Here is a 22,358-nt window from a genome sequence, read left to right as displayed (position 1 = left end):
AGAACTGCACACAATATTCCAAATGTGGTCTCACCAAGGTCCTGTACAGTTGCAGCATAACCCCACGACTCTTAAACTCAAACCCCTGTTGATAAACGCTAACACACTATAAGCCCCCTTCCCGGATCTACACACTTGAGTGGCAACCTTCAGAGATCTGTTGAGAAAAACCCCAAGATCTACCAAATAGCTGATCAAAATGAATCACTTCGCACTTATCAGGGTTAAAATCCATCTGTCCCTTCTCTGCCCAGCTCTGCATCCTATCAATGTCCCTTTGCAGCCTACAAGAGCCCTCCACCTCATCCACTACTCCACCAATCTTCGTGTCATCAACAAATTTACTAACCCTCCCTTCAGCCCCTCCACCACCACCCTCTGTCTTCTATGAGATAGCCAGTTACTTATCCAATTGGCCAAATTTCCTTCTATCCGACACCTCCTTACTTTCTTCATGAGGCTACCAAACCTTATTCAATGCCTAAATAAAATCCATGTATACAACATCAACTGCTCTACCTTTGTCTACATACTGAGTTACTTCCTCAAAGAATTCAATCAAATTTGTGACGGAAGACAGTCCCCTCACGAAACCATGCTGAGTATCCCGGATTATGCTGCATCTTACCAAATGTTCATAAATCCTATCCCTCAGGACTCTTTTCACGAACTTACCGATCACGGAAGTAAGACTAACTGGCCTATAATTACCAGGGACATTCCTATTTCCTTTCTTGAAGAGAGGAACAACATTCACCACTTTCCAATCCTCTAGCACAATCCCTGTGGACATTGAGGTCCCAAAGATTAAAGCTAAAGGCTCCACTATCTCATTCCATGCCTCCCAACCTATCCTGGGATGTATCCCATTTGGCCCAGGGAACTTTTCAACCTTCAGGTTTTTTAAAATTGCGAACACATCTTCCCTCAGAACATCTACCTCCTCCATCCTGTATCACTCACTCATCCTGAAAAACATGGTCCCTCTCCTCAGTGAACACTGAAGAAAAGTATTCATTCAACGCCTCTCCTATCTCTTCTGACTCCATGCACAAGTTCGCACGACTATCCTTGACTGGCCCTAACCTGACCCTGGTCATTCTTTTGTTTCTCACATTAGAGTAAAAAGCCTTGGGGTTTTCATTTATCTGCCCCCTCCTAGCTCTCTAAGCCCTTTTCTCAACTCATTCCTTGCTACCTTGTAACCCCAAAGCGACCCAACTGAACCTTGTTTTCTCATCCTTACATACGCTTCCTTTTCCCTCTTGACAAGACATTCCACCTCCTTTGTGAACCATGGTTCCCTCACTCGGCCATTTCCTCCCTGCCTGGCAGGGACATACCTATCAAGGACACGCAGTATTGGTTCCTTGGACAAACTCCACTTTTCATTTGTGCCCATACCTGACAGTTTCTGTTCCCATTTTATGCTCCCTAATTCTTGCCTAATTGCATCATAATTACCCCTCCCCCAATTATAAACCTTGCCCTGCCGTGTGACCCTATCCCTCTCCATTGCAATAATGAAGGACACTGAATTGTGGTCACTATCTCCAACGTGCTCTCCACAAATAAATCTAACACTTGGCCCGGTTCATTACCCAGTACCAAGTCCAATGTGGCCCCACCTCTTGTCGGCTTATCCACATATTGTGTCAGGAAACCCTCCTGCACACACTGTACAAAAAGTGCCCTATCTGAACTGTTCGAACTATAAAGGTTCCAATCAATATTTGGAAAGTTAAAGTCACCCATGATAACTACCCTGTGACCTCCACACCTATCCATAATCTGCTTTGCCATTTCCTCCTCTACATCTCTATTCCTATTTTGGGGCCTATAGAGAACTCCTAACAACGTGACTGATCCTTTCCTATTTCTAACTTCAGCCCATATTACCTCAGTAGCAGATCCCCCTCGAAATGCCTTTCAGCAGCCGTTAAACTATCCTTGATTAACAATGCTGCTCCTCCAACTCTTTTACCACCTTCCCCACTCTTACTGAAACATCGATACCCCAGAACTGCCAACAACCATTCCTGTCCCTGTTCTAACCATGTCTCTGTAATGATCACACATCATAGTCCCAAGTACCAATCCAAGCTCCAAGTTCACCTTCCTTATTCTGGATGCTCCTTGCATTGAAATGGAAACACTTCAACCCACTATCCTGTCTGCCTGTACACTCCTGTGGCCGTGGAAGCTTCCTCAGTACCTCACGACCCTTAACACTGGCTTTTGAACTATAGCTCTTTTTCCCATCCCCCTGACAAATTAGTTTAAATCACCACCACATCCCCACCCCCCAAGAGCCGTAGCAAATTTCCCTCCCAGGATATTGGTGCCCCTCTGGTTCAGGTGCAAACCGCCCTGTTTGTACAGGTCCCACCTTCCCCAGAATGTTCTCCAATTATCCATGTCAATGAAACCCTCTCTCCTACACCATCCCCGCAGACACTTGTTAATCTGCACTCTCTCCCTGTTCCTCAACTCACTGGCACGTGGCACCGGCAACAAACCAGAGATGACCACATGCTTTATCCTGGCTCTCAGCTTCCATCCCAGTTCCCTAAATTCCTGTTTTAAATCACCGTACCTTCCCTTACCTATGTCATTGGTACTGATGTGCACCATGACTTGTGACTGTTCCTCTTCCCTCTTAAGGATCCTGAAAACACAGTCCGAGATGTCACGGACTCTTGCACCTGGGAGGCAACATACCATCCGTGAGTCTCTTTCGCTGCCTCAGAACCTCCGATCTGTCCCTCTAACTATTGAGACTCCAATAACTATTGCTCTCCTGCTCTCCCCGCTTCCCTTCTGAGCCACAGAGACGGATTCAGTGCTGGAGATCCAATAACCTTGGCTTACCAATGGTAGGTCGTTCCTCCCCCAACAGCATTCAACACGGTAACTTGTTGCTGAGGGGAACGACCACAGGGGATCCCTGTACTGACTGCTTCCTCCCAGCCCCTCTCACCGTCACCATCTATCTTCATTCTTCGGAGTAACTGCATCCATGAAGCTTCTATCTATGACCACCTCTGCCTCCCGAATGACCCGAAGTTCATCCAGCTCCAGCTCCAGTTCCCGAATGCAGTTTTTGAGGAGCTGGAGATGGGTGCACTTCCCACAGGTGAAATCAGCAGGGACACTGATGGCGTCCCTCACCTGGAACATTCTGTAGGAGGAACATTGCACTGCCTTCCCTGCCATCCCCTCTGGATAACTTGCAGATAAAACAAGAAAAGGAAAGAAAGAGCTTGCCTGATATTCACTCACCCCCTTTAGGTTAGAGGAGGTGGAAGGGACACTACAAGTGTAGTGTCTCGGGTTTAGGAACCACCCAACTTATATACAGATCAAAATAATAGTTGGCGGAGTGGGGCTGGGGGTGCAACAGGACAGATGAGAGATCACGTGATGGGAGATAACTCTTTTCTAGTCACCCTTTGGTGGTTTCCAAAATGTTCCAAACTTGAAGGTCAGAGAGTGTAAGCTGGGCCTCTCCTCGTGAGAGTTCAGAGGAATGGGATAATCTAATTGAAGCATCAGATTCTCAGGGGGTTTGACGAGATGCGCTCTGAGAAAACATTTCCCCTTTTGGGAGAATCGAGAAGGAGGGGCAGAGTGTGAGATTAGGGGAAATGGAGTGAGGAGAAACTCCTTCTATCTTCTTGTTAATCTTTGGAATTCTCATCCCCAGAGAGAGAGAGAGAGAGTTGGTCACTGAATATATTCAAGGCTGAGTTAAACAGATTTTTGATCAATAATTAAGTTAATGATTGTGGGAAGCAGACAGGGAAGTGGAGTTAAAATTGCCATCCAATCAGCTATAATATTATTGAATGGTGGAGTTATACCCAGTGGGCTGAAGGACTGACTCCTGCTCCAATTTCTTAGGATCTTACATTGGTTTTGACTGTCTGCCCGAACATCTCCTCAGTGTCTCAGAGTTAATTCTGTTTTAACGCTCCTGTCATGGCTTTACTACCTTTACAGCTAAACAAATGAAAAATATTACTGTTGCTGAACCTGCTACTCCAACAATTTTCCCAGGAACACTTCACTGCTGATTATATTTTTCTTGAGTTCCTCCCACTGTTCCATTTCCTCTTTTACAGCTATTTCTGAGATGTTACATTGATCCTCTCGAGTGGAGACGAATGCAAAATGTCTGTTCAGGTCATCTGCCATCTCCTTATTTTCCATTATTCATTCCCCAATCTTATTCATTTAAACTCTTTCCAGTCATTTAATTTACTGTGACAAACCAAGGACAGGTGTTAACTCAAATTCTCCAAAACAAACTTCAGTTTAGTTAGCACTTTAGATACCAAACTCAAACTTACAACAGTTGCAAAACTTCAACTCTCAACTGAACATTAACTCGAATGATTTAACTGAAAAGAGATCCTACCCATTTCGAACAAAATGGCTAGGCCCATTCCCAATGAAGATTCTGCCCTCATGGTCCTCCTCTGAAGATATTCTTCAATTGCATTCTTGTGATGGTTAATCCCTGCCTTATCATTAGAGACAAACATGTGTCTTTATTCTCAGAATGTCCTAACCTTCCAGAAAGTTCTGCAATAATCAGCCAATGGTGTAACCAGAAACCGATCACATTATCAGACCAGGCCAATGGAGTTACTGACAGAAAATTCCAGAATGCTTGGTTTAAATGGCACGTAGGTCATAGAGCCATCAGCCATATATGGATACAGCAGGAAATCTCAGCATCATCGAGTCCAGTCTTATCCAAACATTCTCCCGTATTTGATCAGCACAGCAAGGGTCAGGTCACAGCTCACAGACCAGTTCACAGCTCACAGCAACTTTACGGGTTACATCTGTGTTTGATTAGAACTGGACCAAAATCCCAGCATGCTTAACTCTCACACAATTGCTCTTACAGCCAATATTGCCGTTATCATTCTTAAATCACTGCTGGAGCTGTTCTTTCTGCCTCCGCTCCAGATACACTTTCCAACAGACCAACACTCACTTTATGAGTTATTTTACTATTGAAATGTCTGTCAAAATTGTTCTCGCAGTTTGTAATATTCCTCGCTAGCTTTCACTTGTATTCTATTTCCCATTAGGCTTTTTGCTGCTTTTTGCATTCTCTCCAATCCTCTGACCTGTTGTCCTTCCTTATGCAATTCTGTGCTTTCTCTTTACGTTTGATACCATCAACTAAAAGAGAGAAAGTGTGATCGCTCTTGTTCCTATGTTTCTTGTTCTTCTTCATAACTTTATATGTTATTTGATAAACTGACCAATAATGGGGAACTGGCACTGAATATATAATTAGTTTCATTCTAAATTAAACCTCTCACTTTGAAAAGTTCCACCCAGGAAGGGGAGCAGCCATTGGCTCATTGTCTTCCTCTTTATCTAAATTTTAACTTCATTTTCTGGTGAAGAAAAGGATATTAAACCAGCTGCAGTTACTGGGACACTTTGTGTTTCAATGTGTTTACTGGACATACAATAAACGGTGTGGAGAAACAGGATTGTCACTCTGTCGAGATGATCAGTAAAACTCTTTTTGTTCTGACTCTGTCCCTCTGTGTTTCTAGAGGTAAGTACAAGTTATGGTTTGGTGTGGAGAAGTTTCACTTGTGATTAAAATAACTCTCCCTGGTTTGTGCTGCTATGTGTGTCAGCTCCTGTATTGTGTGTGGATTCTACAGTTAGAACATTCGGAACTGGAGATTTATCATTGTATTGAGATGGTTTAGTGTATCATAACATAAGAACATAAGAAATAGGAGCAGGAGTAGGCCATCTGGCCCTTCGATCCTGCCCCGCCATTCAATAAGATCATGGCTGATCTGTTGTGGTTCAGTTCCACATTCCCGCCCTCTCCCCATAACCCTTAATCCCCTCTCTTATCAAAAACCCATCAACCCGCGTCTTAAAAATATTTGGCGAGGCAGCCTCCACCGCTTACACAGGCTGGGAACACGGGTCACAGAACTGAGTGTTCCACCATTCTTTCCAGTTTAATGGGACAATGGGTTTGACTGACAGTCTGTACATTAAGTGGGTGTTTTTGTGGGCACTGCGAGGCAGCAGTGTTAACCACTGTGCCACCGTGCCCCCCCACCAATAGCAACACTACCCCACCTCCTGTTTCTGCTTTTCCTGAACTTCCTAAATGTTGACTATCCTTGAATATTCAGTCTCCACCCTTGGTCCCCCAGCTGCTGTGTCTCCGTAATGCCCATTAGACCATTCCTGTTTGCTTCTATTTGTGTCATCAATTCATCTATTTATTGGGAATGCTGTGAGCATTCAGAGTGTTTTTCATTCTGTATTTTGAACATTATTGGGGATTTTGACTCGATTTTTTGCAGGCCTTTGTTTCTGCAGCCTTCGATTATTGCTTTTCAAATTCCCATTCCAAGCTTTTTCTCCCATCTGAATTCCCAGCCAGGATTACTCAGGCTGCCAATTTATTGGCTGATGTTACCTACATTAAAACTTCAAAAGAAGGTCATTGTCCAGAAAGCACCTTGAGATGATGAGTAGGTGTGAGGAGTGCTGGATGATTACAAGTCTTTCTTGCTTTAACTGTCAGATTATTAATGAATTCTGGCTCATTACAAAATCAAATATGTCCCTTAATGTGCCTGAAACATATTCATAAGAACATAAGAAATAGGAGCAGGAGTAGGCCATCTAGCCCTTCGAGCCTGCCCCGCCATTCAATAAGATCATGGCTGATCTGTCATGGCTCAGTTCCACTTTCCCGCCCTCTCCCCATAACCCTTAATCCCCTCTCTTATCAAAAACCCATCAACCCGCTTCTTAAAAATATTTAGCGAGGCAGCCTCCAACACTTCAACGGGCAGAGAATTCCAGAGATTCACCACCCTTTGAGTGAAGAAGTTCCTCCTCAACTCCGTTCTAAACCGCCCCCCCCTTTATCTTGAGGCTGTGCCCCCTAGTCCTACTGTCTTTTTTGAGCGGGAAGAGTCTCTCCACCTCTATCCTATCCATCCCATTCATCATCTTATACGTCTCAATGAGATCTCCCCTCATTCTTCTAAACTCTAACGAGTACAAGCCTAGTTTATTCAGCCTCTCCTCAGAGCTCAATCCCCTCAACTCCGGTATCAGCCTAGTAAACCTCCTCTGCACTCCCTCCAGGGCCAAAATATCCTTGCGCAGTCATAAACTGTTCAATCCACAGCAATTCCTGGCTATGAACTCACACAGCGACATGGAACGTTGTTACTGATAGAGATAAGAAGCTCGCAACAGCCTCAGTAAATTCCCAGACAGAGGTTTCAGATCAGATGGGAAATGAGAGTATAACTAGGACACAGCAACAAGCCACATCCTGTCATCAAATCCACAAAATCACCAGTTACACCCGAACTTCAACACCATGACAAGTGAATTGCAGGTTGTCATGTTTAAGGTGTCTTTCCCTCACCGTTCAGTGATAATACCACAGCATCATGTTCAATCCTGCTTCCTTCATCACGTTTCCATGTCCTACCACTTTTTTGTAGCTTTCCTTCGAGTGCTATGTTTACTCACACACTCCAGGGATATTTAGTTTAAAATGATTGGTTAAATTGCCCCTTAGTGTCCAAAGATGACTAGGTTAGGTGGATTGGAAATGGTAAATCTGTGGTGTGATGGGGATAGGATCGTGTATGATGCTCTTTTGGAGATTCTGTACAATCTCGATGAGCCAAACAGCTTCTTCTGTAGTGATTCTGTGATTCTATTCTATGCTGCTGTGCTAATTCACTTTGTGTTCCACACTGCTTCTCTTTATTCTGCTCTTTTGTTTCCTGGTTACAGATTTCTGAATCTATTTTGGTGAAGTGCTGCCTCATTGATTTCCTGTCAGTTTGGGTCTATCTGCTCCATCTTGTCTTAGTTTCACTTTTAATGACAGGATTTGGATTTCCCTCTCAGCAAACCTTCACTGCTGCCTGAAACTCTCTTCCCCTTTTCCGTCTGTGTGTTTGAATTGCTGAAGCTCTGCTGCATTCTGTCCCAGGCTTCTTCTCTTCAGTTCAGTGGGTGCAAGAGTCTAGCAACTGAGACCATCTCGAGTTGAGTTTTTACTGCTGCAAACCTCTCCATTCACAGCTCCAGCTGTCCAGCTTGGTTTCCCTATTCTCCGTAGCAGCTGAGTTTTGGGGAATGAGTGTTTTTCTTTTATTCCAGGTGGGAATCGCTATAAGACCAGCATTTATTGTCTATCCCTAATTGCCTTTGGGATGGTGGTGGTGAGCTATGGAGCTAGACAAATAATGTGGATACAAGAGCAGCTTAGGGAACAGATATTCTGCACAGAATAACTCACCACCTGACTCCCCAAAGCCTGTCCACCAAGGCACAGGTCAGGAGTGTGATGGAATATTCTCCACTTGCCTGGAAGATGCAGCTCCAATAACACTCAAGAAGCTCAACACCATCCAGGGCAAATTAGCCTGTTTGATTGGCACCCCATCCACCACCTTCAACATTCACTCCCTCCACCAATGGACACACAGTGACAGCCATGTGTACCATCTACAAGATGCACTGCAGCAACTCAACAAGGCTCCTTTGACAGCACCTTCCAAACTCAATTTGATTTGATTTGATTTGTTATTGCCACATGTATTAGTCTTCAATGAAAAGTATTGTTTCTTGTGAGCTGTGCAGAGAGAGCATACCATTCATAGAGAAGGAAAGAAGAGAGTGCAGAATGAAGAGTTACATCAGATCTGGGGTGCAGAGAAAGATCAACTTAATATGAGTAGGTCCATGCAAAACCAGTCCCACCTGATCTCCTTCCTAACAGCACTCTGGGTGTCCCTACCCCAGAAGGAGTGCAGCGGTTCAAGAATGCAACCAGACACCACCTTCTGAAGGGCAATTGGGAATGGGAAATAAAGTTGGCCGAGATATCGATATTTACATTAATTTTATTCTATTGTTGTTTTCTATATTTCTCAAATATGTGACGATAGTGTGTCTTTTAAAAATGTATTTTAATCATGTTTCTGGTTATCCTATTATACAAAGGATATTGTTAAACTAGAAAGATTTCAGAAAAGATTTACTTGGAAACGACTGGGACTTGAGTTTTAAGGAGAGGCCGGACAGACTGGGACTTTTTTCTCTGGAGTGTAAAAGACTGAAGGGGTGATCTTATAGAGGTCTATAAAATAATGAGGGGCACAGATCAGCTAGTTAGTCAACATCTTTTCCCAAAGGTAGAGGAGATTAAAACTAGAGGGCATAGGTTTAAGGTGAAAGGGGAGAGATACAAAAGTGTCCAGAGGGGTAATTTTTTCACACAGAGGGTGGTGAGTGTTTGGAACAAGCTGCCAGAAGCAGCAGTAGAGGCGAGTACAATGTTGTCTTTTGAAAAGCGCACACCCCCAACCTACCTCGATCGCTGCTCTCCCTCCACCATCCTTCTGACCTGCACTCATTGGACAGCCTGCAGCACCTTCCTGGCCTTCCGCTGGCGTCTGCTGGAGGAGGGGGTCGGGCTCAGATGGATCTTTGGTTGGGTGGGGGTGGAGATTATCTAAAGTCCATCCTTCCCCCGATCATCAATCACCACCCCCCCAACCAGAGATCCATCTGAGCAGCCCCCAGCCCCGCACCCGCACCCCCGACACCCACTCCCCCCCGACCCCGCCCCCCAACACCAGCAGACCAGAAAGGCCAGGAAGGTGCTGCAGGATTTCCAACGAGTGCAGGTCAGAAGGATGGGGGAGGGAGAGCAGCGATCGAGGTAAGTTGGGGATGAGCTCTTCCGAGGGGGGCTGCCTCCTGGGGGTCTGACTTGGGGGGGAGGGGGCTGGCGGTGGGGACCTGCCTCCCGGTGGGGGGTGGGGGGTGCCAATCGTGGTAGGGGGGAGGCTGCCTCCCGGGGTGGGGTCCGAACGCACGGTGGGGGTTGTGCTCTGTGAAGGGGGTTGGAGGAGGATGGGCTTCGGAGGTTCCCCTGCAGAACAGGAATCCGCTTCGGATTTTTATTCTGCAGGTTGGTAACGGCACGGATCCGGAACGGACCCGAAGACGGGAAAGTGGGATTTGGCGGGAGAGTTCGGCGCGCGGCTCATTAAGTCGTTTTAAATGCATGCTAATGTCGGGCCGCCTGATTGGTGCACGGACCGGATCCACGCCCAAATCCGGTGTCGGTAAAGGTGCGATCTGCTCGGATTCGGATGCAGATCGCGTTACAGCCCCGACCCCAAATTTACCGCCATTTCACACCCGTTTTTGGTAAAATCAGGCCCTTAATGTCAAACTCCCCCATGTTCTGATCACTGTTTGCTAAATGTCCCCTTCCAGTCAGATTCTGAATTAAACCTGTCTGATTATTCATTACTAAATCCACACAAACCCCACCCAGACTGACTGGGTGCTGGGAACACAAACAATTGCCGGGACATTGAGTACAAGGGTCAGGGGGTCATAAGAAAAAAGGACAAAGAAAATTCCAGCACAGGAACAGGCCCTTCGGCCCCTCCAAGCCTGCACCGACCATGCTGCCCGACTTAACTAAAACCCTCTACTCTTCAGGGACCATATCCCTCTATTCCCATCCTATTCATGTACTTGTCAAGACACCCCTTAAAAGTCACTACCGTATCCTCTTCCACTACCTCCCCTCGGCAACAAGTTCCAGGCACCCACCACTCTCTGTGTAAAAAATCTGCCTCTTACATCTCCTTTAAACCTTGTCCCCCGCACCTTAAACCTGTGCCCTCGAGTAATTGACTCTTCCACCCTGGGAAAAAGCTTCTGACTATCCACTCTGTCCATGCCCCTCAGAATCTTGTGGACTTCTATCAGGTCTCCCTCAACCTCCATCGCTCCAGTGAGGACAAATCAAGTTTTTACAACTTCTCCTCATAGCTAATGCCCTCCATACCAGGCAACATCCTGGTAAATCTTTTCTGTACCCTCTCCAAAGCCTCCACATCCTTCCAGTAGTGTGGGAGCCAGTATTGAACACGATATTCCAAGTGTGACCAAATCTAGGTTCTATAAAGCTGCAACATGACTTGCCAATTTTTCAACTCAATACCCCGGCAGATGAAGGCAAGCATGCCGTCTGCCTTCTTGAATACCTTCCCCACCTACATTGTCACTTTCAGTGACCTGTGTACCTGTATATCCAGATCCTTTTGCCTATCAATACTCTTAAGTTTTCTGCCATTTACTGTATAGGGTCTGCATCTGACATGTTGCAGTTTATGAAGCTTTGGTGAGGCCACACTTAGAGACTTGCATTCAGTTCTATTTGCCACATTACAGGAAGGATGTGGATGCTTTGGAGAGGATGCAGAAGAGGTTTACCAGGATGCTGCCTGGATTAGAGGCAATGAGTTATAAGGAGAGGCTGGACAAACTAGGCTTGTTTTCTATGGAGCGGCGGAGGCTGAGGGGAGACCTGATAGAAGTCTATAAAATGATGAGAGGTATAGATAGGGTTGACAGTCAGAATCCTTTTCCCAGAGTTGAAATGTCTAATACGAGGGGACACGCACTTAATGTGAGAGAGGGGAAGTTCAAAGGAGACATGAGGGGTGAGTTATTCCACAGAGGGCGGTAGGTGTCTGGAACATGCTGCCAGGGGTGGTAGTGGAAACAGAGACGATGGGGAGGTTGAAGGGGCTTTTAGATAAACACATGAATCTGCAAGGAATAGTGAGATATGGAGCAAGGACAGGCAGAAGGGATGAGTTTAATTTGGCCTCATGTTCAGCACAACATCCTGAGTTGATTTCTGGTCACCACATTACAGGAAGGATGTCGTGTGTGGAACCCTGGGAATGTGTTGCTATGTTAAGGGTGCTACACAAATGCAAGGCACTGTTGTTCATCGGAGGCCTGTTTCCATGCTGTAAATCTCTATGACTCTACATCTCTAACACCTTCTTTAGACTTTAACACTCCCATTAACACTCCCTTTCTCTTATATTCCTGATATCTTTGTCAATCTCTCCTTAGCTCTGACCTATCGCTGACCTTCTATTCTGCTCCACCTCCTCCACCCCGCTCTCCAACTCTCTCGTTCATCACATTTCTATCCTTCAGTTCTGTAGAAGAGTCACACAGACTCGAAACATTAACTCTGTTTCTCTCTCCACAGACACTGCCAGACCTGCTGAGTTTATCCAGCACTTTCTATTTTAATTGGAAATTACAGTTTGTTTTGCATGAACATTGAGAGTTTTATGGTGAACATTACTGATATTAGCTTTGTGTTCCATTTTTATTGAATAAAAACAGAAAGAGAATTGAATTCCTGAGTTGTGTTGTGGATTTTCACTGTTGGATATTTCCTGCTGTCGTGTGTGGAATCCTGGGAATGTGTTACGAAGTGAAGGGTGCTACACAAATGCAGGGTGTTGTTGTTGATCAGAGTTTGCACCAATCCGGATATCAGCTTTTGCATTTTGACCTTCCATGGGTTTGAAATGTGGTGTGAGTGAAGATAGAGGCTGATCAATGGACAAACAAAAATAAGGTGTTGGAGCTGTGGTTTGTGTGTTCTCTCACTCTTTTCAACTCACAAATAAAACCAATCTTCAACTAAATATCCAGTTCACTGATCATTGCAATCTGCCTCTCTGGAATCCAGCTGATTTACTGAAAAGTTTTTAAAATTCCTAATGGCAACCTGTGAATATTTAAGATGATAAAGCAATCAAATCCCAGACAACTCGAAATAGCTGCACATTCATGTGTTCTGGGCAACTCCTTCACTTCAACAGAAATGACAAATGGTGTGAGTTTTCAGTCTGAGAGAGGCTGCTGCCCCTCATAAGCGGAGATGCTGTCAGTGATAAGTCTGCATTTATCAAACGCCACATTCTGCCTGTAAAGTGTTAAGGCCCAAGGCTGTGCACAGTAATATTTTTCAGTCTGACTGCATCAGCCTGGATTTATTCTTAATAATATTGAGTTCAGGGTGAAGCAGATTACAGGTGTATTTGCTGTATAGAAACGTGTGTATTTTATGGACATTCAGCCCCATTAGACTGTTGCAGCATTCCCATTGGATCCTGATTGGCCGGGATCTGAACTCTATTCAACTTAAAGAATGGTTTGGGTTCCGGTATAATTCCTAAAATCTGTCAGTAATTTCGAAAGGAGCTTTCAGACACTTAGTGGGCCAACCTTTGCCTCTCCATTTGGAGCCACTGTTCTGCTCAATCACACCTTCAGCCCCACCTTTGAGGCCATTGTCATCAGTAAAATCCTCTCTCTCCCCATGGTTATTCCCCTTGGGATGAACCCACCTCAGTCCCTTCAATCCAAGGCTCACAGAGAGCAACGGCTACAACTGGTTTCACCAATCATTGGCATCATTGGATGGGCCACTCAGGCACCATCAGGCCCTGCTATCCCCTCCCAAAACCATTCTCTACTCCAGCATCATCCTGGAATGCAAAGGAAGCTCTTTCCATCTTTTCTCCATTCACAAACATCCCCTTACATCCCTCTCCTGTCAACCCACTGGCTCACGTCAAAACTCTCTCGGGGTTCAGTTGGGGTCTGTAGCTTCCGTGTGTCTCCCCCTGTTTCTCTCCCCTCCCCCCAGGGTGGGCCCTACATTGCAGAGTATTGTGAATGATCCCAGCATCACCAGCAGTGACAATGCTCCTATAGTTGAGCTTTAAGTGGTACTAAATACTCTGGATGTCAGGCTCCAGCTGATGTGAGGAGCCAATGAACAGCGCAGTTAGAGCAGGCTGACCACAGAAACCACGGCAATGAGCAGCCAGCAAAACTGAATGTTCTGCTTCCATCGCGGTGAATGGGTGTGGGTTAAACACACGCTGCTGTTCGAGCCGGGGGAAGGGGGTGGGGTGGTGGAGTATTGATTGGTGGGGGAGCGGGGGTTTCAATCAGCCCCCATGTTGTCTTTTTCTTTTCCTCGTTAACACTTTCCCCAGTATCGAGTTTCTGGTTATTTGTCCTCATTTCTCCTTCTTTGCTTTGATGTAAATTTAGTTTATTTTCTCTCCTGTGGACAATCCTGTGAGGATTTTCTATGTTTAAGGGGCTATATAAATGCTGGTTGTTGTTACCAAGGGAAAGAGGATTTGGTTTCGGTGATTTTCAATAAATGTTCCAACTATCTACATTTCTGCAGCTATTGTCTCCCTCACTGTGTGAACTCTTCATCTTAAACCAGTTTATTGTGCGGAGCTTCACTCAACAAATGATAAACGTCACTTATAACAGTTCCACCCAGGAAGAGGTGTAGCCATTGGCTCACTGTCTCCGCTTCCTCTTTATCTGTTCTTTAAGTTCATTCGCTGGTGAAGAGAAGGATATGAAACCAGCTGCAGTTGCTGGGACACTTTGTGTTTCCATGTGTTTATTGGACATACAATAAACGGTGTGGAGAAACAGGATTGTCACTCTGTCGAGATGATCAGTAAAACTCTTTTTGTTCTGACTCTGTCCCTCTGTGTTTCTCGGGGTAAGTACAAGTTATGGTTTGGTTTGGAGAAGTTTCACTTGTGATTAAAATAACTCTCCCTGGTTTGTGCTGCTGTGTGTGTCAGCTCCTGTATTGTGTGTGGATTTTACAGTTCGAACATTCAGAACTGGAGATTTATCATTGTATTGAGATAGTTTAGTGTATCTGACACAGAATTACACAGGCTGGGAACACGGGTCACAGAACTGAGTGTTCCACCATTCTTTCCAGTTTAATGGGACAATGGGTTTGACTGACAGTCTGTACATTAAGTGGGTGTATTTGTGGGCACTGCGAGGCAACCACTGTGCCACCGTGCCACCGTGCCCCCCCCACCCCCCACCCCCGCCACCACTCAGAACACTACCCCACCTCCTCTTTCTCTTTTTCGTGAACTTCCTAAATGTTGACTGTCCTTGAATATTCAGTCCCCAGCACAGGTCACCCAGCACCCTTGTCTCCATAATGCCTATCATATCATTTCTTAGTTTTTCAAAGATTTTGTGTTACCCCGGGATATTTTCCTTTCCTGTTGCTGCTACAGTGGTACAGTGGTTAGCACTGCTGCCTCACTGTGTCAGGGACCCGGGTTCAATTCCAAACTTGTGTGTCTGGACTTTGCATGTTCTCCCCATGTCTATGTGGGTTTCCTCCGGGGATTCTGTTTTCCTCCCACATTCCGAAGAGGCCCAGACAGAGGTTTCAGATCAGATGGGAAATGAGAGTATAACTAGGACACAGCAACAAGCCACATCCTGTTATCAAATCCACAAAATCTCCAGTTACACCCGAACCTCAACACCATGACAAGTGAATTGCAGGTTGTAATGTCTAAGGTGTCTTTCCCTCACCGTTCAGTGATAATACCACAGCATCATGTTCAATCCTTCTTCCTTTGTCTGGGGAACTTCATTGTGTCTCTAACCAGCTCATTCTCTGTTGCCCCCAGGACTGCTCTGACCGAGATCTTGTTTTGTGTCAATAGGTCTGATTGTTGCCCCTGACCCTGTTCTTGTGTTCAATCATAATCTCTCAAGGATTTGGAGTTATCCCGGAATATTTTCCTTTGCTGCTACGGTGGCACAGAGGTTCGCACTGCTGCCTCACAGTGTCAGGGACCCGAGTTCAATTCCAAACTTCAGGAAGTTTGTGGGTGGAACTCTGTGGGTGGAAGTTACGAACAGCAAAGGGTCGAAAACTTTGCTGGGTGTATTCTATAGGCCGCCCAATAGTGACAGGGAAGTCGAAGTGCAGATAGGGAAACAGATTCTGGAGAGATGTATTAATAACAGAGTTGTCGTGATGGGAGACTTCAATTTCCCAAACATCGACTGGAATATCCCTAAGGTAAGGGGCTTGGATGGGGAGGAGTTTGTTAGGTGTGTTCAGGAAGGTTTCCTGACACAGTATGTGGATAAGCCTACGAGGGGAGAGGCTGTACTTGACCTGGTACTGGCGAATGAACCAGGGCAGGTGATGGATCTCTCGGTAGGAGAGCATCTTGGGAATGGTGACCATAATTCTATCTCCTTCACAATTGCATTGGAACGAGATAGGATCAGGCAGGCTAGGAAGGTGTTTGTCTGGAGTAAGGGGAGATACGAAGAAGTCAGGAAGTTACTTGGACAAATAAACTGGAAGGAGGCGTTCTTAGGGAAAAGTACCGAAGGAAGGTGGCGGATATTCAAGGAATGTTTGTCTGGAGCTATGCATGACAACGTTCCGATGAGACAAGGGGGTTTTGGTAGATCGCGGGAACCGTGGTGCACGAAGGCTGTGTTGAACCTAGTCAGGAGGAAAGGGAAGGTGTACAAAAGGTTCAGGGAACTAGGAGAGGTTAAGGATCTTGAGGAGTATAAGGACTGTAGAAAGGAGTTTAAAAGGGAAATTAGGAGAGCCAGAAGGGGTCATGAGAAGACCTTGGCGGGTAAGATTAAGGAGAATCCCAAGGCCTTCTATAAATATGTGAAAGGTAAAAGGATGAGAAGAGAAGGGATAGGACCTATAAAAGGTGAAGGGGGAAAGGTCTGTGTGGAACGGGAAGAAATGGCAGAGGTGCTTAATGAGTACTTTGCCTCAGTATTCACGGTGGAAGCTGATCTGGGAGATTTTGCTACGGATTTGCAGCAGATGGAAAAGATTGAGTTTGTGGATATTAAGGTGGAGGATGTGTTAGAACTTTTGAATTCTATCAAGATAGATAAGTCGCCGGGACCAGATGGGATATACCCCAGGATACTGTGGGAGGCGAGGGAAGTGATTGCAGAGCCCCTGGCGATGATCTTTGCGTTGTCAATGGAGACGGGAGAGGTTCCGGAAGATTGGAGGATTGCGGATGTAGTCCCTATTTTCAAGAAAGGGAACAGAGATAGCCCGGGAAATTATCGACCGGTGAGTCTGACCTCAGTGGTTGGTAAGCTGATGGAGAGGCTTCTGAGGGACAAGATTTACGAGCATTTGGAGAGGTTTGACATGATCAGGAATAGTCAGCATGGTTTTGTCAAGGGCAGGTCGTGCCTTACGAGCCTAGTTGAGTTCTTCGATAATGTGACTGAACACATTGACGAAGGAAGTGCCATGGACGAGGTGTGCATGGACTTCAGCAAGGCGTTTGATAAGGTCCCCCATGCAAGACTTCTTGAGAAGGTGAGAGGGCATGGGATCCAAGGGCCTTTGGCCTTGTGGATCCAGAACTGGCTTGCCTGCAGAAGGCAGAGAGTTGTTGTGGATGGGTCTTTTTCTGAATGGAGGTCGGTCACCAGTGGAGTGCCCCAGGGATCTGTTCTAGGACCCTTGCTGTTTGTCATTTTCATAAATGACCTGGATGAGGAAGTGGAGGGATGGGTAAGTAAGTTCGCTGATGACACGAAGGTCGGTGGTGTTGTGGATGGTCTGGAAGGATGTCAAAAGTTGCAGCAGGACATAAATAGGATGCAGGACTGGGCGGAGAAGTGGCAGATGGACTTCAACGCGGACAAATGCGTAGTCGTCCATTTTGGCAGAACCAACGGGATGAACGAGTACACTATCAAGGGCAGGAGTCTTAGTAGTGTTGAAGAGCAGAAGGATCTTGGGGTCCGGGTCCACAGGACTCTTAAATCGGCCTCACAGGTGGAGGAGGTGGTCAAGAAGGCGTATGGTGTCCTGGCCTTCATTAATCGAGGGATTGAGTTTAGGAGTCGGGAGGTAATGCTGCAACGTTATAAGACCCTTGTCAGGCCTCATTTGGAGTATTGTGCACATTTCTGGTCGCCTCACTATAGGAAAGACGTAGAAGCTATTGAAAGGGTACAGAGGAGATTTACAAGGATGTTGCCTGGACTGGGAGGCATGCCTTATGAAGTTAGGTTGAGGGAGCTGGGTCTCTTTTCCCTGGAGAGACGAAGGTTGAGAGGCAACCTGATAGAGGTTTATAAAATGTTGAGAGGAATGGATAGGGTGGATTCTCAGAGGCTATTTCCCCGGGTTGAAATGGTCGCTACGAGAGGACACAGATTTAAGGTGCGGGGAGGAAAGTACAGAAGTGATGTTAGGGATAAGTTTTTCACTCAGAGGGTGGTGAGTGAGTGGAATCGGCTGCCGTCAGTGGTGGTGGAGGCGAACTCGCTGGGGTCTTTTAAAAGACTTCTGGATGAGTATATGGGGTTTTATGGGATTGGGGGTTATAGATAGGTGTTGGTATGATCGGCGCAACTCGTGGGCCGAAGGGCCTGTTTGTGCTGTAGTGTTCTATGTTCTATGTTCTAACTGTGTGGAGATTGCACATTCTCCCCATGTCTGCATGGGTTTGCTCCGGGTGCTCCGGTTTTCTCTCACAGTCCAAAGATGTGCGGGTTTTTGGATTGGCCGTGGGAAATTTCCCCTTAGTGTCAGTACGATGAGCAGGGCAAATCTGTGGGGTAACAGGGATAGGGCCTGGATAAGATGCTCTTTTGGAGAGTCAGTGCAGTGTTGATGAGACAAATGGCCTCTTTCCTGCAAAGGCAGCCTTTCCTCAGTTTCAAAGCTCTGTTTGTGAGTGATCTTTCTCTGTCTGAAACTTAATGTCAAACTCTCCCATGTTCTGATCACTGTTTGCTAAATGTCCCCTTCCAGTCAGATTCTGAATTAAACCTGTCTGATTATTCATTACTAAATCCACACAAACCCCACCCAGACTGACTGGGTGCTGGGAGCACAAACAAGCAACAGGGGCTGAAGCTGGAGACCCTTGGGGAAGGAGCCTGACAGATAGTGGGGCAAAACCTGAGCCTGGATTGCAGGGCTGAGAGGTCAGTGTGAGGCCTCTTCACAGCTCTGAATAAGAAAAGGACTTTTCCCAGTGCACACACTGAGTGTATTGGAGAATTTGGATCAAAGTGGGAATTCGCTGCAGAGGGACAGAGAGACACTTTATCCTTCTAACTTTTTCACCCTGCCCGAACCCCGTCTTTAGGAGGATTACAAACTTCTTTAATCCCGGTGGGATTCCGACTTTTTCCCGCCTGCTCCCGGCGTCACCAAACTCTCCGCGGGCGGGACCGGAGAATTCCACCCAAAATCTGGGAGGGGGAGCTTTGTCTGAGAGAGCTGTTCCACAGTGTGAGGACAACATTGTATTTCACTGTTAGATCAACACATCTGTATTGCTGAGGTCAGCACACTGTAACCCCCAGGATATAGAGCAGTAACAAACTAACACAGCAAGATCAACCTGAGAACCTGTTCCCTCCCTTTAACACAGAAACTCTACTGCCTGGACTGTCCCTTTAAATACTCACAGGAATTTCAAACCTTCAGATCAGAATTTAACTCACTGATTTCTGTCTCTCACTGATTTCTGTCACTCACTGATTTCTGTCACTCACTGATTTGTTTTTCCTCTGTTTAAAGGTGTGAATGTTCCAGTCCTTATCCAGTCTCCGAGTGTGGAACGTGTCACAGAGGGTCAGACTGCACGGTTACAGTGCACCGTGAGGAACGCCGCAGTGTCCCGCGCTGCTGTTCTCTGGGAGCGGGAGCGACCTGGGAAAGATAGGGAGACGGTTTTATTCGATGAACCATCGAACCGCATAACCCGGGGCCCAGGTATCACTGAGCGATTCCAGTCTTCCAGAGACACCTCCAATAACAGCTTCATTCTGACAATCACCATGGTGCAGCCCAGTGACACTGCCGTCTATTACTGCTCAGTGGGGACATCGGACTCGAGGAAAGGAAGCCGGCTGAATGTAACCAGTAAGTAGAGTTTTATTCCAATAATCCACAGCAATAACCTCTTCCAGATGAGTGAGTTGGAGATGAGTTTGTGATGATGTGGGGGGTTTGGGGTTACCATCGGAACAGGGAGAGGCTGAGATTGGGAAGTGTAATAGGAGCTGTTCCCCATTCAGACACACATCACTCTACACTGATCCTGCTCTCCCAGCTCATATCCTTATCCCAGATATTTTCACTCATTTCCTCACACAAATAACAAAGAACAAAATCAGCCCGGGAAACAGGCCCTTCGGCCCAACGAGCCCGCGCTGCCATCCCAACACCACCAGTCCCCCTCTCCCCCCATGACCCCTGTGTAATGTTTTATGGCCATCCAGATTGAGGGAAACTGATTTAGGGACAATTTATTCCTGCCAATCAGCCTAACAGCACATCTTTGGGGTGTGGGAGGAAACCGGAGCACCCGGAGAAAACCCACGCAAGCACGGGGAGAATGCGCAAACTCCCACAGACACCGGCCCAAATCCATGTGTCTGCACAGCAATCAGTGATAGTCACTGAGCTGTCGTCCTGCCCAGTATCTGGTCCAGTTTAGGCACACACTAACGACATGAAGCACGAGGCCAATCTCGAACAAACAAGAGCAGCCCCAGTACGACCCATCACGTGTATGCCCCTCGTTGGACACGAGGTGGACCGACTTAAAACCTGTGAATGAAAAGAGAAAAACCTTATTATCATACCATACCCATTTACATTACCAGGGACGCCCCAATGCTAATGAACCTTATTTAAAACAATCTCCTATATCCACCCATCTCCAACCCACTCATGTGCCTGTCTAATTTACTCTGAAATGACTCTAGCGTGTTTGCCTCCACCACCTTCCTTGGCAGAGCATTCCATACCCCCACTACCCTCTGTGTGAAAAACCTCCCTCTAATATCTGTGTTGTACCTCTCCCCCCTCACCTTAAGTCCATGGCCCCTTGTCCTACGTGTCTCTATCATAGGAAATAGCTTACCTCTGTTTACTCTATCTATACCCTTCATAATCTTATATACCTCTATTAGATCCCCCCTCAGTCGGCGTCTTTCAAGGGAAAAGAGCCCCAGTTTCTTCAATCTTTCCTCATACCCCAGTCCTTCCATACCAGGCAACATCCTGGTATACCTCCTCTGCACTCTCTCCAGTGTCTCCACGTCCTTCCGGTAGTAAGGCGACCAGAACTGGACGCAGTACTCCAAATGCGGCCTAACCAACGTTCTGTACAACTGCAGCATTAGACTCCAGCTCTTATATTCTATACCCCTTCCTATAAAGGCTAACATACCAATGTGTTGTATTTGCTGTGAATCAGTAATGAGCCACATCAGTCTTACAACCTGTTACACAAAAACATCAGGAGAACAGAGACTCTCTCACTTTCACACAGAAACTCTACTGCCTGGACTGTCCCTTTAAATACTCACAGGAATTCGAAACATTCAGCTCTGAATTTAACTCACTGATTTCTGTCTCTCACTGATTTCTGTCTCTCACTGATTTCTGTCACTCACTGATTTGTTTTTCCTCTGTTTAAAGGTGTGAATGTTCCAGTCCTTATCCAGTCTCCGAGTGTGGAACGTGTCACAGAGGGTCAGACTGCACGGTTACAGTGCACCGTGAGGAACGCCGCAGTGACACACACTGATGTTCACTGGTACCGGGAGTTACCTGGGAAAGATAGGGAGAGAGTTTTAACACAGGATACAGGGAATAACATACACCGGGGCCCAGGTTTCACTGAGCGATTCCAGCCTTCCAGACACACCTCCAATAACAGCTTCATTCTGACAATCACCATGGTGCAGCCCAGTGACACTGCCGTCTATTACTGCTCAGTGTGGGGAGATATCAGTGGCAATGGGACACAGCTGAATGTAACCAGTAAGTCCAGTTGACACAACAATCTCCTGAAGTCATCACCACTTGTGACTGTGTGGGAAGTGAGTCTGTGAGAAATATCACAAACCCCTGGGGGAAAGGGAACACATTAGAAAAATAGACTGGGTGATCTCATGCACTTTTATCAAAGAATAAAAATTGTGCATCGCTCCTGATTTCTCAGTCTTCAATCCTTTGACATTTTCTGTGTTTCTCTGTTTCTGTTTGTTTCTCATCTTTCTCCCTCTCCCTTGTTTACTCAGCTTTTTGTCAGAGTGCTGTCTCCAGCTGTTTCTGTTTTATATTCATTCTTGGTGGGCATTACTGGTTAGGGTCCATCCCTAGTTACCTTCAGAAGGTGGTGATGAAACAACCTCTTGATCTGTTGCAGCCCATGTGGTGTAGGTACATCCACAGTGCTGTCAGGATTGGAAATTCCAGGATTCTGACCCAGCGACAGTGAAGGAACGGTGATATATTTCCAAGTCAGGATGGTGAGTGACTGGGAGAGAAGCCTCCAGGTGGTGATGTCCCCCATGTGCCTGCTGCCCTTGTCCTTTTAGAGTCAAAGTCATCAAGTTGTCGAGTCACAGAGCGCAGAAATGGTAGAGATTATGGGTTTAGAAGGTTCTGTTAAAGGAGCCTTGGTGAGTTCCTGCAGTGCATCTTGTAGATGGTACACACGGCTGTCACTGTGTGTCCATGGTGGTGGGAGTGAATGTTTAATGTGATGGGTGGTGTCCCAATCAAACCC

The 22,358-nt window shown here is 46.3% G+C and overlaps 1 protein-coding gene across 1 annotated transcript in view; it reads left to right on the top strand.

Moving 5' to 3' along the window:
- LOC145350501 (basement membrane-specific heparan sulfate proteoglycan core protein-like) overlaps positions 1-21,621 on the top strand; it is a 138,735-nt gene extending 117,114 nt beyond the window's left edge. The window contains exon 10 of the mRNA XM_080199699.1: positions 21,263-21,621. Within this exon, the coding sequence (XP_080055825.1) occupies positions 21,263-21,621 (359 nt within the window). The remainder of the gene's footprint in view (positions 1-21,262) is intronic.
- Positions 21,622-22,358: the final 737 nt, after the last annotated feature.

Source organism: Carcharhinus amblyrhynchos, chromosome 12 (genome assembly GCF_965287045.1).
Source record: "Carcharhinus amblyrhynchos chromosome 12, sCarAmb.v2.hapA, whole genome shotgun sequence".
Taxonomy (NCBI): Eukaryota; Metazoa; Chordata; class Chondrichthyes; order Carcharhiniformes; family Carcharhinidae; genus Carcharhinus; species Carcharhinus amblyrhynchos.
This window is presented reverse-complemented; position numbering and strand designations above follow the sequence as displayed.